Here is a 15,201-nt window from a genome sequence, read left to right on the forward strand (position 1 = left end):
CCCAAGTTCTTCAGTCCAATCTACCTCCTTAACTAATTTCCTTAATTTTTTTTAAGTTAGCACTTTTGAAATCAAAAACCCTAGTCCCAGATTGATTTTTGTTTATCCTTCCATTTAGCTTAAACTGAATTAGCTCATGATTGCTCGAACCAAGGTTGTCCCCTACAACTATTTCTTCTATGAGGTCCTCAAGACTCACCAAACCAAATCTAAAACGGCATCCCCTTACTTTAGTTCAGCAACTACTTGGTGAAGGAATCCATCAGCTATCGCATCTAGAAAAATCTGAGCCCTATTATTATTACTAGCACTTGTCCTCCAGTCTATATCTGGGAATTTTAAGTCTCCCATGATCACACAATTCCCATTAGTATTTACTTCATTAAAAACATTAAAGAGATCTCTATCCATATCCAAATCAGATCCCAGTGGTCTATAGCACACCCCAAGCACTATCTCAGGGGAGGCTCTAGTAGCTTTCTTCCTCAGTGTGATTTCTGCCCAGACAGACTCAGTCTTATCCATTCCATCCCTTCTTATTTCTTTACAGTCTACCTCATCATCGATAGAAATAAAGGCAAAGGTGGTGAAGTAGCATTGTACGTCTTTCCTAAACGGCACATAGCCTTCAATACCTGTACTCCAGTTATGACTAATATTCCACCATGTTTCTGTTATCCCTATAATATTCACTTCCTGCACCAATAACTCTAGTTCCTCAATTTTGTTACCTAGGCTCCTTGCATTGGTGTACAAACATCTTAATTCTTGTTATTTGGCTTCGGTCACATTATTTACCAGATTAGGCCCAGACATTCTACTCCCAGTATCGCCTATGAGACTGGTATCTACACTACCCTTCCTCCACATGTCCATTCTCCTACCCATGGCTGTATCCTTTCTTACTTTGTTTTCTTTCCTCTCAATGTTAAAATTTGACGTGGTGATTACCTGGACATCTCTCAACCATCTCCCCCCAATTCCTAGTTTAAAGCTCTCTTAATCAGTTGTGCCAGCCTCCATTCTAGAAGCCTATTTCCCTCCCTACTCAGGTGAAGTCCATCCTGAGAGAACAGTCCTCTGTCCGTGAATGCCTCCCAGTGGCCATACATCCCAAAGCCCTTCTTATAGCACCACTGCCTGAGCCACCTGTTGATCATCGTAATCTTGTCACACCTTTGTTGCCCTCCTCTAGGAACAGGCAGAATCCCACTGAAGATCACCTGAGCCTCGATTTCCTTAAGCATCTTCCCCAGCCTGGCATAGTCTCCCTTGATTCCTTCCAGCGAGAATCTAGCCGTATCATTCGTTTCCACAAGGACAATCAGTGGATTCTTTCCTGCTCCCATTAGGATCCTCTTCAGCCTCAGGTCCACATCCTGTATGTTAGCACCCAGCAGACAGCACACCCTTCTGTTCTTTGGATCAGCTCTGGTTACAGGCCTGTCTATTCTTCTCAGTAAGGAGTCTCCAGTCACATAGACCTGCCTTTTCCTGGTGACTGTGTGATTCTCCGGTCTATCCTCTGTTCCCTCTGGCTGCAAGTCCTCTTGATTCCTATTCACCCTTGCAATCCTCCGCAACCCATCCCATATCCTTTCCTTTCCCCTTCTATGTAAAAGGCTAGCACCCTCCTGATGTTCAGAGAATGTAATCTATGGTCCTCGTCTGATTTACGAGGTTATGGAAAGAAGACTGGTAAGTATAGGTCTTGGTTGGTATGAAAATGTAAAACTACTTTGGGCAGGAAAGCTTGGTGCTGCCGCAGCTGAACCTCATAGAATACCATATAGGGCGGTTCTGAGATAAGCACCTTAATCTCAGAGACCCTACAGGCTGATGTTATTGCCACCAGGAGAATTGCAGGGTGTAGCCCAGAGATGATATACTGGAGCACCCAGTGGTCTGAAATTACTTGCGACCATGCGGACCAGAAGCAACACAGGCAGTTGAGGCAGGAGTAGGAAGGTGGATACTGAGAACTAACTGCAGTGCCATCCTTGAGTGCACCCTTAAAATGAGAGCTTCTGGCCCCCACTGTGTTTTGCTGGGCCAGGCTGAGTGGGCGAACGGGAGGTGGAGAGGAGACTAGACTGAACCCTCTGTCTCTCTTTTCTCCTAAAAGAGTCTTGCTGGGGAGGGCAGGGCCTAGGAAGTGGCTGGAATTGCTTTCTCACCATTCGCTCGCTAGGCCTGCATACACCACAGATACGGTCTCGCATGATATTCTTATCAATAAACTAGGCAAATACAACTTAGATGGGGCTACTATAAGGTGGGTGCATAACTGGCTGGATAACCATACTCAGAGAGTAGTTATTAATGGTTCCCAATCCTGCTGGAGAGGTGAGGTTCTGCAGGGGTCTGTTTTGGGACCGGCTCTGTTCAATATGTTCATCAACAACTTAGATATTGGCATAGAAAGTACTCTTAATAAGTTTGCAGATGATACCAAACTGGGAGGGATTGTAACAGCTTTGGAGGATAGGGTTATAATTCAAAATGATCTGGACAAATTGGAGAAATGGTCTGAGGTAAACCGGATGAAGTTTAATAAAGGCAAATGCAAAGTGCTCCACTTAGGAAGGAACAATCAGTTTCACATATACAGAATGGGATGAGACTGTCTAGGAAGGAGTACAGCAGAAAGGGATTAAGGGGTTATAGTGGACCACAAGCTAAGTATGAGTGAACAGTGTGATGCTGTTGCAAAAAAAGCAAACATGATTCTGGGATGCATTAACAGGTGTGTTGTGAGTAAAACACAAGAAGTCATTCTTCCACTCTACTCTGCACTGGGTAGGCCTCAACTGGAGTATTGTGTCCAGTTCTGGGCACCGCATTTCAAGAAAGATGTGGAGAAATTGGAGAGGGTCCAGAGAAGAGCAACAAGAATGATTAAAGGTCTTGAGAACATGACCTATGAGGGAAGGCTGAAAGAACTGGGTTTGTTTAGTTTGAAAAAGAGAAGACTGAAAAGGGACATGATAGCAGTTTTCAGGTATCTAAAAAGGTGTCACAAGGAGGAGGGAGAAAACTGGTTCATCTTAACCTTTAAGGATAGAACAAGAGACAATGGGCTTAAACTGCAGCAAGGGAGGTTTAGGTTGGACATTAGGAAAAAGTTCCTAACTGTTAGGGTGATTAAACACTGGAATAAATTCCCTAGGGAGACTGTGGAATCTCCAACTCTGGAGATATTTAAGAGTAGGTTAGATAAATGTCTATCAGGGATGGTCAGTATTTGGCCTGCCATGAGGGCAGAGGACTGGACTTGATGACCTCTTGAGGTCCCTTCCAGTCCTAGAATCTATGAATCTAAGAAACTGCAAATCAATTCTTGAACCTCAGGGATTCAGCTTCCTGACAGAACTTAACGCAAAAGCCAAACAGGGCCACAGGAACCCAATTCCAGACAGAAATGATGGGTCAGATTTCAGCTGATATCACTCCACTGATGTCCATTTACACCTGCTGAAGACCTGGCCTTTTAATTTCTAGATTACATTAGAAATGTTGGGACAAATTAATCATTGGCGCACCTCTGTTCAAGTGGATGGAGTGACACCGGGATTTATTTGGTTTGGAGCCCTCACAGACTCATTAAAAATCAATTAGATTCTTGTCAGCAGAATTTTCTTGTGTAAGCAAAGGGAGAACAGTATTGTTCATTGAACTGGTGCCTTTCATCACGTGGCCAAAAGTTACCATCCCTTCATGTATAATCCCCATACTGAACAGGTCAAAGGCAAGCAGCCTATCCACAAATGCATCGTGGCCTGCAGCCATATTGTCTGGGAGTTGGATCTTGCAAGCTAAGCAGGACTGGAGTGAGCTAGTTTGTGTACTCACTGCAGAGTGGGTGAGTTAGCAGCCCGAGTGAAAGCAGCACCCGGTCTCAAGCCTTTCCCCACAGCCAGGCCAGCTAGCTTGGCTTTAAAGTAACACCAAACTTGAGCCAGAGGTCTTTGTGTGTGGATGGGGTGAGTGAAGGTGTTGGGGCAACATCCAAGTAAGAGCCCATGTTAACAGGGCCGCCCGGGGGGGAGGCAAGAGGGCAATTTGCCCCAGGTCCCGGGCTCCGCAGGGGCCCCCACGAGAGTTTTTCGGGGCCCCTGGAGCGGGGTCCTTCACTTTCTCCAGGGGGCCTGGAAAACTCTTGCGCGGCTGGGCCCCAGAGCTTCTTCCGCTCCCAGTCTTTGCCGGAGGGGGGGACCTTCAGCTCTGGGGGGAAGGACCCCCCGCCAGTGAATTACCGCCGAAGCAGGACCTGCCGCCGAAGTGCAACCCGGTCTTCGGCGGTAATTCAGTGGTGGGGGGCCCTTCCGTTCAGGGACCTGCCGCCGAAGTGCCCCGAAGACCCGCAGCAGGGGTCCCCCGCCACCGAACTACCGCCGAAGAGCAGGCTGCACTTCAGCAGGGGGTCCCGCTTCGGCAGTAATTCGCCAGCGGAGGGCCCCCACCGCGGGTCTTCGGGGCACTTCGGCAGCGGGTCCCAGAACGGAAGGGCCCCTCGCTGCCAAACAGGGCCGGCTCTAGCATTTCGCTGCATGGGGGGCGCCCTGCCGCTTGCCGGTCCCGCGGCTCTGGTGGACCTCCCGCAGGCATGCCTGCGAATGCTCCACCAGAGCCACGGGACCAGCGGACCCTCCGCAGGTATGCCTGCAGGAGGTCCACTGGAGCCGCCTGCTGCCAATGGCCCCAGGCCCTTGGAATCCTCTGGATGTCCCTGCATGTTAATGCTGGAGTGAAGACAGCCCCTAAGTGGCTTGTCCACGTTCACATGACACGTACTATGGCAGAAGAGGGAACCAAAAATCACATCTCTTGAGTCCTAGCCCAGTGGAACTTCATCCATCTCCTTCTACCCCGAATTATATTTCTTGTGTTGAGGTGAGTCCCAGCAGCCTGCCCTCTTTCTGTTCCCCCAGGGTCATTTAGGGGACACTGTACGGTCTCTCTTCCTATAGTGCAGCTTGAGAGATGTACCAGGTCAAGCCAACTCTCCTCCCCAATGCAAAGGTTCTTCAGCATAGAGTAGAAAACCCCTGGCTTTCCTAGCTCCAGCCACAGCAGGTAGTCAACTCTATTAGCTCCTGGCACACCCACTGGGGACAGACTTTCAAAGGTGCCCAATTCCCTTTGGCAATTAACCAGCGAAGAATTTCGTATTCCCATTGGTGCCTTTGACAATCTCCTCATTGTGGTTATCTTAGCCAGCGGCTTTAAGAATAACTCATCTCCGGATCCAGGGCTAGGAAAGGACTCCAGTTTCAAAGCCCAGAAGTGTCTGTGCTAAAAACAATCTTTCCACCTCTACGTGCCGGGACTGTGCTCTGGAGAGTTTGCTACTTGAGAAAGCATATATTCAGCCTCACGTCACCCCGTTGGGTTCTTTCAATCTGCATCCACAAGCTTCAAACCTCTATTTCCTTAACACTTCCGTACAAATCAGACACAAGGCTCAGAAAAGGCAGCCTCATGTGTCCCCATCAGTTGCTAGGGAGCCCAGCAGATGAGCAACAGATTAGATGAGCTCCCTTGAAGTTCTTTCATCTCGGGAGAGAGGCTGTAAAATGAGGAGAAAATTGTTTAAACGCCGACAATTTCATTAGACTCCATGAAAGTCTCAGATGCAGATACATCCCCATCAGCCAGCGATAGCATCAGATGCTGCTGCCAGTCCTGGCTCTAAGAAAGCAGATGAGCTTAGACAGAAACTCATCTTTTCCAAAGAATTTGTGGGCGTTCTTCCAGGCAGCCAAGTAAAAAACCTGGGTGTGATTTTTGCACTTCTCTTCTTAGAGGCACAAAGTACAAAGTCCACAGCCCAGAGGAAGTGAGGGAGCAGCCCAACTAGCCCAGAACTGGAAGGGCAGAAGAACCCCATCTGAGCCCCTGGATATGCTAGCCAGTGCTGCTGCAGCTTCACTGCTATTGTTATTCAAGCTACTAGATCAGGGGTCAGCAACCTACGGCAAGCATGCCAAAGGTGGTAAGCGAGCCGATTTTTGATGGGACACAGGGCGGGCTGAGCAGCTCAGCCCGCCGCCGCTCTGGGGCTTTCCACTGCTGGCTCCTGCCAGCCGAGGTCCTGCCCCCAGTCCCACTCAGCGCCCACTGCTGGCCTGCGGGAAGGAACCCCAGGCTGGCAGGGGGCTGAGACCCCAGCTGGCAGGAGCCAGCAGCTGAAACACCAGAGCGGGGCTGGCGGAGACACTCAGCTCATTGCCGAAACCCCAGAGCTGGATGGGCTGACCTGCTTAGCCCACCCCCGCTCTGGGATTCCAGCTGCTGGCCCCTTGCCAGCCGGGGTCCTTGCAGTCCCATTCACCTTGCTTCTGGTCGGAGTTCCAGCGCAGGCCCCCTGCCAGACAGGGTCCAGGCCTCTGGCCCTGCTCAGCCCTAGCAGCCACCAGCTCCACTCACCTCAGCTGCCGATCTGGGGTTCCAGCTGCTGACTTCCTGCCAGCCAGTTATCAACTGATCGCTCCAAAGCCTGTGTTCAGTTTAAAGTATCCAAATAGGTGCCACCAGACACTGGAAAATTCAGCAAGGAAAAGCAAGGGCAAGGATCACACTAAACTAATAAGATCTGCATTTTAATTTAATTTTAAATAAAGCTTCTGAAACATTTTGAAAACCTTGTTTACTTTACATAACAGTAGTTTAGTTATATAATACAGACTTATAGAGAGACCTTCTAAAGAACGTTTGTCATGGTATAATTCCTCACTCTGAACCTTAGCGTCCAAAAGATGGGGTACCAGCATGAATACCTCTAAGCTCAATTACCAGCTTAGAACCTGTAGCACTGCCACCAACCAGGAATTCCAGTGCCTGGTACACTCTGGTCCCCCCAAAACCTTGCCCGGGGACCCCCAAGACCCAGTTCCTCTGGATCTTAACGCAAGGAGAGTAAACCCTTTCCCTCACCGTTGCCTCTCCCAGGCTTCCCCTCCCTGGGTTACCCTGGAAGATCGCTGTGATTCAAACTCCTTGAATCTTAAAACAGAGAGGAAAATCCACCTTCCCCCCCTCCTTCTCTCTTCCCCTCCCAGATTCTCCCTGAGAGAGACAGTAATCCTAACACAGAGAGAAATTAACCTCTCTCTCCCCCTTCCCTCCTTTCTTCCCACCAATTCCCTGGTGAATCCAGACCCAGTCCCCTGGGGTTTCACCAGAATAAAAAAAAATCAGGTTCTTAAACAAGAAAAGCTTTTAATTAAAGAAGGAAAAAAACAGTAAAAATTATCTTTGTAGATTTAAGATGGAATATGTTACAGGGTCCTTCAGCTATAGACACTGAGAATACCCTCCCAGCCTAAGTATTCAAGTACAAATTAAAAATCCTTTCAGCAAAATACCAGTTTGAACTCCTTCCAGCCAAATACACATTTGAACTCCTCCCAGCCAAATACATATTTGCAAATAAAGAAAACAAACATAAGTTTAGCTCGCCTTATCTATCTAGTACTCACTATTCTGATCTTATAAGAGCCTGTATCTACATACACACAATTGCATTTTGAATACACTGGGCCCCCCGGCTAGTAAACTTGATTCAATAAGGTTTACCCAGGATATTGCAGATCTGTTGCAGGCAGATTCTAAAATAGCCCGGCCTGCCCAAGCTGTCAGTGGGTGGCAGTGCCACCCAAAATTGCCATAGTTCTATTTGCTAGAGCCCCTTCCACTCCCACCTTGGCATCCCCTCTGGGGCTATCGCAAATAGTGGCTGCTTTACACAGTGCCTCCACTAAGGGAATTCTTCCCCGATATCTCCTGGCTTTTACAGTTCTAGTATGCTTAGGATGACCATACCTCCCCTTTTGTCCGAGATAGTCCCCTTTTTCAGCTCTGTCCTGGCCGTCTCTACTTTTTCACCAAAATTGGGCATTTGTCCTAGTTGCAAGGCAGAGCAGAGAGCTGCTACCCGTGGAGTGGGGGCTCAGCTGAAGGCAGTGTTGCCCGCCAGCAGGAGAGCAGAGAAATTTGCTGCTGGCAGGCAGTGTTGCCTTCAGAGCTGACTGCCTGGGCGATGCAGAAGTTGGTGGGTCGGCCCCAGCCACGGGCAGCACGGGACTCGGGCACTCAGCATCAGCCCTGGGCGGTGCAGAGTTTGGTAGATCAGCTCTGAGGTCTGTGGATCAGCCTCAGCCCCATCTGTGGGAGGCTTGGGGCTCGGGTGCCCCAGGCGGCAGGAGGAGGGTGGCTCTGGCGAGCCCTGTGTGCAGGGAAGGTGGTGGCCTCAAGCGAGCCCCAGTCTGTCCCATTTTTACTTTAAGAAATATGGTCACCCTATTTGCTGCAGCAATGTAGGGGGACTGCAGCAGGGCCCCAGATCACACCCTCTGTTTCTAGCTAATAAAAACATTTACCCTAAAGGGTCATTCCTGCTCCCACTGAAGTCTGTGGGAGGTTTAACATTCATTTCAGTGGTGGGGTGATCAGCCCAGAAAAGAACTTCTAATGACCATGGCGACTATTTACTATATTATTTGGCGTATGCAAGCTGGTCAAGCCAAGCCACAACGTTCTCAACAACAATGTTCAAGGCACAAAGACTGCCAGGAAATTGATTTAGTTAGTATTCACTTCATGCAGATGCCTTTCAATATTCTAGCATCATATTGGGAGATTGGTAGTATTGTACCCAGCATCTGGCATTGAGAACAAAACACAATTTCAACTGATTCTCACGCAAAAGAAAAACCAGATAAAACCTCCATCTAATGATGCCAGCATGGCTGATCCCTGTGTCTGCTTTACACAATAGCCATATGATCAGATTCGTTCAGAAGGCCATTCAATTTTGACTGGCACAATCAGACTTGAGTGTCAGACTTTCCCCTCTTCTCCAACAGCACTAACACTCTTGAGAACTTCTCATTCCACTGTTATGAAATGCAGGGTTTTGGTGGTGGGGAATTCTGCTCTGTTACACTGATGTAAATCTGAAGTCAAGTGGAATGACTCTGGATTTACACCAGCATAGCTGAGCAGAGTTTGACCCCATGCTTCTAATCATCATAGTAAAATTTCGCCCTCAATCAATGGAGTGGCACGCTAAAAAGAGATTCAGGAGCTGGGGAATGCTAACCTAAAAACAGTGTTATAATCCTTCAGAGTAGCTTAATCCCAGCATGATGACTTTGGTGGTCTGATGAATGATGCATATTCCATAAATTATCCGCCCTAAGTGCCTGATATCCAGTTGCTCTGTTCCTGCCTTTAGGAAGGGTCAGGGGGTATGGTGGAAGGTGGTTTTTAAGCCACCTTTGATATCTTATCCCCCTACTGCAAGTAAATGCAGCCTTGGCGCTACTCTACCTTATGCTCTGCTTCACATGGTCTCCTGTCAGCCCTGGAAGGCAGAAAATACCCATAGTACTTCTGATTGGCCCTGACACCAGGCTCTGGGAGCAGGTTGGGCATAGAGACCTGAAGGCAGCTCTACGCTGTCTGTGAAGGCATTTGCAAAAGGAGGTATTTTCAGGAGACTGTTTCTGACCCCTGCATGCTGCCAATGAAACAGAAGGAGGCTTTAATACCTCTAAGGCCTGGGCTACACTAGCGGGGGGGTTTGAACTAAGATACGCAATTTCAGCGATGCTATTCATGTAGCTGAAGTCGAAGTATCTTAGTTCAACTTACCTGGGCATCCTCACGGAGGCGAGTTGACTGCTGCGGCTCCCCCATCAACTCCGCTTACTCCTCCTGCCGAGGTGGAGTATGGGCGTCGATTAGCGGATCGATTTATTGCATCCGAACACTACCTGCCGATCCAGCAGGTAGTATAGACGTATCCTTAGGATGGAGATTCCACTACCTCCTGCCTATATAGCACTTTTTGCCCATAGATCTCAAAGCACTTTACAGAGGTGGTCAGTATCATTATCCCCATTCCACAGAAACTGAGGCACAAAGAGGGGGCACGACCTGCCCAAGGTCACCCCAGCAGCAGAGCTCAGATCTCCTGAGTCCCAGTCCAGGGCTCTATTCCCTAGGCCACACTTAGCTGAAAGTTTAAGTGTAAATGAGAATCAGACCATAAGGCTAAAATGCTCAGTCCAGCCCCTGGCCTGAGCACAAGGCAGGCCTTGCTCTCCCCAGTCTGTGGAGATAGGGTCATGGCACCCATGCCTGCCCAGACCTCTTTGGATGGTTCCAGTGGGGCTTTTCCATGGGGCTGAGCTCTGTGTACCGCCATCCTGCCACTGTTTGCACTGTGGAACCGTACTGACTCCACTGCCTGGCCGCATTTCATACCTGCAGAGCTCAAGATATGCTCTAGCTTGGTGCACTCCATATAATGTCGGAGTGATACTTCCCTATTCCCATTAACTGAGGAGGTCTTGGCTGCTTTGGAATATTGATCTGACATCAAAAAAGCTTGCTACAGAAGTATCTAAATGTAAGGTGGTGCGTGTGTGGAAGGGGTTTTAAAGGTGATATTATTCATTATTATTGGGTTTTTCGGGTTACCAGAGTACCTATGAGCCCGTCATAAACCAAGATCCAATGATGCTTGGTGCTGCATGGCTTTGCAGGAAACTCCACCTTCCTGCATTGTGTCGTGGAGTCCAGTGCATATCTCTGTAGCTGCCATCCTAAGGGCTATTGTATTACCTGGTGCTGGAGGAGCACTGGAGCAAAAGCAATGCCTGCACTAGGACATGTTGGCTAAAATTTCCCTTCTTTCACAGGGGGCTGGAAGGGATGTTGAGAAGTCATCACGCCCAGCCCCTCGCTGATTGTATGTTTTAGTTCTGAAAGGCTGGGCAGACATCCAGTGGTCGAAAGTAATGTGTCAATTGCCCATTATCCTACACCTGTGTGCAGGAAAGAAAAGCATTGAATTCATATTGCAATTAAGCAGAAGCCTGCTGGACACATGGCTGGATTCTCTCCCCTGTCTTCCTGCCACTTTGCAATGATCAGGTGGTGCCCAGTGGCAAAAAACTGTCTCTAATTGGCTCATTGAGATTTTCCCAGCATAGAAATGCCTGCATACTCCTATTGACCCCGCAATCTGGAGTAGGATCATGTCAGGGCAGGGGGTAGAGCACACCTGAGCCTGGCCAGTTCTCAGCTGATGCCTGGTTCCTGGGGACCATACTACCTAGTGTATTTTAGAGTAGCCTTTAGGCTGCTCTGACTTAGAGAAGGGCTGGGCCAAGGCAGCTAGAAGGAATCAGGAAGTTAGTTACAGCTAGAGTTGTTGAAATAATGGATTTTTCTGTTTGCTGGCAATTAGAAACAGAAAAACAACAACCAACCACTGCCACCTGCATGGGGGAGGGGGGTTGTTTGAGGTTGAATGCAAAATGACATTTTCTGAAAAGTTTTGGCAAATCCAAAAGTCAAAAAAATAGTTTGAGGTCAAACTAAATATTTTATTTTGACAAAATCATTGACAGTTTTTAAACATATTTGATTTAAAAAAAATTAAAGAAAATTTTGAAACAAAAAGTCATTTTGAACTGAAAAATCCAAACCATTTAATGTGTTCCAACTTTTCCCCCCAGTCAAAACAATTTGATGAAACCTGCAGGAATTCATGAAATGTTTCTGTGGCATTGAATCTCCATTTTTCACCAAAAATAAGTTTTGGCTGAAAAATTTCACCTGACTCTAGTTATTACCAATCCCTTGACTGTCCCCTCCTCTCCTGGACTAAGTAGATCTCTGCACAGTAAGGAATCAGCTCATGTTCTTTGACAACCCAAAGATTAAAAAGAAGTCCATGCATAGGTGACAATCTGAGTTAGAACTGAGCCACCAGCATGAATGAGGGGCCTGCTGAAATTTGCGCCCAGGCCTTAGGGTTAGGGTTTATTTCTGCCATGAGAGCCAGCACACTAAAATGTGTCTTTCTTTTCTAGGCCCCTTTGTGTGCAAGATGGTCCCCTTCATTCAGACCACCGCAGTTGTGGCCAGCACCCTTACCATGACATGCATTGCTATAGAGAGGTACCAAGGAATAGTTCACCCACTGAAGATGAAGAGACAGTACACAAACAAGAGAACCTACAAAATGCTAGGTATGGCTGTGTATATATGTAGAGTAACTGGTAATGGGGCATGGAGTTTTGCACCTCTACAGTCTTGCAAACTCCAAATGTTCAAAGATCATGAGATTATGTACAAATAATAGATTTGAGGTTCTTTTTATTTGCCTTCTATTTATTTAAGGCCTTTTGAGCCTATAGGGTGCACTGAGGACACCTTTTTGAAGCTTTCTACATAGCCACAAGGGCTAGAAACTTCTTTTCTTTTTAAGAATGAAGGCTGAAATCATCACATATCCACATGACTCCAGGAGCTGGAACTTTAAGGAAAACAATAATCATGACAAAATTATGAGAGTTGGCAATACCATCTCTAGGACAAACATAGGTACATTCCCATGGAAGCTAATAAGGGAGCCTTCCCATTAACTTCCATGAGCATTGGCTTTGAGCCATTCTAGGTTGGTTAGTTTTTCTCTTTCATCAAAAATACAAGTCATTCAGACTGAAAGCACATAGTTTCCTTTTGTGTCTAGCTAAACACAACAGCTGATATTCCATCTAAGAGAGGTCAGATCTCTGACACAAACACACCAGTGCATTACACAATTTAATCCTCACTAATTTCTTGAGTCCACTCTAAGAATCTGATTCTGCTCTCATTTACACCATCTTTACATCAGCATGATTTCAGTGGAGCTATTTCTGATTCCCCACCTGCTCCACCACGGAAGTGTGGGGAGAATCAAGTTTTATATTGCTGCTTTCGAGCTCTACAGCACTATAATGACAGTGAGACTGAGTCACAGAATCATAGAATATCAGGGTTGGAAGAGACCTCAGGAGGTATCTAGTCCAACCCCCTGCTCAAAGCAGGACCAACCCCAACTAAATCATCCCAGCCAGGGCTTTGTCAAGCCTGACCTTAAAAACCTCTAAGGATGGAGAGTCCACCATCTCTCTAGGTAACTCATTCCAGTGTTTCACCACCCTCCTGGTGAAATAGTGTTTCCTAATATCCAACCTAGACTTCCCCCACAGCAAGTTTATTCTGATCCTCTTACTCACCCTGAATAACAGCTTGTTCCATGAGTGGCCTCACTGAAATCAGTGCTGTAGGACTGTGGCCCACTGTGACAATCTGGTTTACTTTTGCATTTAAAAACCATCGGTTTCAAAAAAATGTCTCATGTCAGTGATATGTGTTTTTTGTTTTAATTGGATACATTTGTCCTTTTCTCCCACTTGACTACATATTTAACACCTTAAACTGACCTTCACTGATATTCTGCTTCATTATTTTCCACTATTTTTATTGTCTTAAAGAGGAGAACTTTGGGCAGCACATCATATCATCCTTCACCCTCCGTATAAATATTTATAATGATTCATGCAGCTTTTTCTTGCTATGCAGTTGGCAAAATTCAAAACAAAACAAAACAGGATATTTCAATGGCATGGAGCCATTGAACCTCAGGTTCAATGATGAATGATGCTCTGTCCTAAATTTATTATAGAACTCTTATGTCTGGGCAGAATAGGTCCCTGTGCCTTGGATGATTTCAAACCAGATTGCACAAAGAGCACTGGGATGACACAATCCATGGATAAACCTGCATGGTTGGGATGGACTAGATGACTTGGTTTTAGAACTGGTCAAAAATTTTCCAGCAGAACATTTTTCCATTGGAAAATGCTGTTTCACTGAAACAGACAATTTTCTGCAGGAAAGTATCCACTGGCAATGAAATTTCATCAAGGAAAAAGAATTGGAACCCAACATTTTATGATGCTAGAGTGGAACGATTTGACACTCTCAGGCTGTTCCATTTTGATTTCTCATTTCTAAATGACTTTTCGTTTGGAAATGTTAATTTATTTTTAAAATCAAAATCCAACTCTCTTGGGGGAATGCAAGGGTTCCTCCTGCCCAGGCGAAAGAGATTGGGTGTGATTGTGTGTGTTGTGGGGGGGTGCACATGGCTTCCCAACCCCACTTCCCAGACTCTAAACACCCATTTATCAGCAGGCAAAAGATAGCCCAGCGGCACTGCAGTTATCTAGTGTGATTTTTGGCTTTAGAGCATCCAGCAGCTTGGCTTATTCAATGCTTGATCCCGCCTCCTCTGAAATCAAAGACAAAGTTCCCTTCAGCAGGGCAAGGTCGGGCTCACCATAAGAAGAGCTTGTCGGTTCAGGACTTCTTGCATGCTTACGGGGTTTTCCGTTTCCTTCCCCTGCCTGCATAGAGGACCAGTGTACATAATTCTGAGCACTATGTAAATCCTCAAAACAGGGCTTAAGTGGGACTTCAGGGTGCACAGTCCTCACGCTGGCTCTCTGCACAGGGCAAAGTTATCTGCATTACCTGTGAGTTTGCAAAAGGGAAAGAAAATCCTTCAGCCTGAGTTACGCCATGCCAGTGTGACCCCACTGATTTCAATGGATGTAAAAGGGGGCAGGGTATCTCCCTTTGTTTGCATCCCGCATCTGGCTTTGTGCAGGTTTCAGGCAATTTTTCTGAAAGATGGATGAGTATTTAGCACTAGACCAAGGATAAGGCAGAGAGCTCAAGAGGTGGGAAACTTTGTGAGCTCTTAAATCCCTCTGAAATGAAAACATAATTGAGTGTCCTGGCACTAAAATAATCTGTTGGGGTCTCAGAAACACGCACCCTCACAAAAGGCTGCGGGGAGACCTGGGTGAATTGCGCCGGCTCCATTCATCTTATCTCAAACCCCACAATGGGATGACATTTCTTGAACAGTTGTACAGCAAGTGCAATTAACAATAAAATTCCCATTCACCACCCCCAGTAGTTACATCTAAGGTTTGATCCAACACCCAAAGAGGCCAGTGAAAAGGCTTTTCTTGACTTCATTGAAATTTCCTCACACCCACACAGTTATTTCCCAATATAAGTATATAGAATATTGTGCAGATGAAACAATACAAAGTTAAGTAGCATGGAGTGAGACACGTCAGTCCTTTTTAAAAAGGTATCCAATATATTGGGCCAAATTGTGCCATGATACACAATAGCTGCAATGGTATAAATCAGGGCAAAACTCCTATTTACAAACACATAACCAAACCAAAATTTCATTGCACATGAAATTCACCCCTGCGCAGAGGGCTAACCCAAGATCTATGCCCCATTTACATCTCATTTGAACCATATTTTGAG

The 15,201-nt window shown here is 46.6% G+C and overlaps 1 protein-coding gene across 2 annotated transcripts in view; it reads left to right on the forward strand.

Moving 5' to 3' along the window:
- Positions 1-15,201, forward strand: part of LOC127044875 (pyroglutamylated RF-amide peptide receptor-like) — a 111,117-nt gene that overhangs the window by 81,651 nt on the left and 14,265 nt on the right. The window contains exon 2 of one of the 2 annotated variants that reach the window (XM_050940118.1): positions 11,889-12,047. The exons of the other annotated variant lie outside the window; for it this stretch is intronic. Within the exon in view, the coding sequence (XP_050796075.1) occupies positions 11,889-12,047 (159 nt within the window). The remainder of the gene's footprint in view (positions 1-11,888; positions 12,048-15,201) is intronic. 2 annotated transcript variants of the gene reach the window in all.

The sequence above is a fragment of the Gopherus flavomarginatus genome, chromosome 2, assembly GCF_025201925.1.
Source record: "Gopherus flavomarginatus isolate rGopFla2 chromosome 2, rGopFla2.mat.asm, whole genome shotgun sequence".
Lineage (NCBI taxonomy): Eukaryota > Metazoa > Chordata > Testudines > Testudinidae > Gopherus > Gopherus flavomarginatus.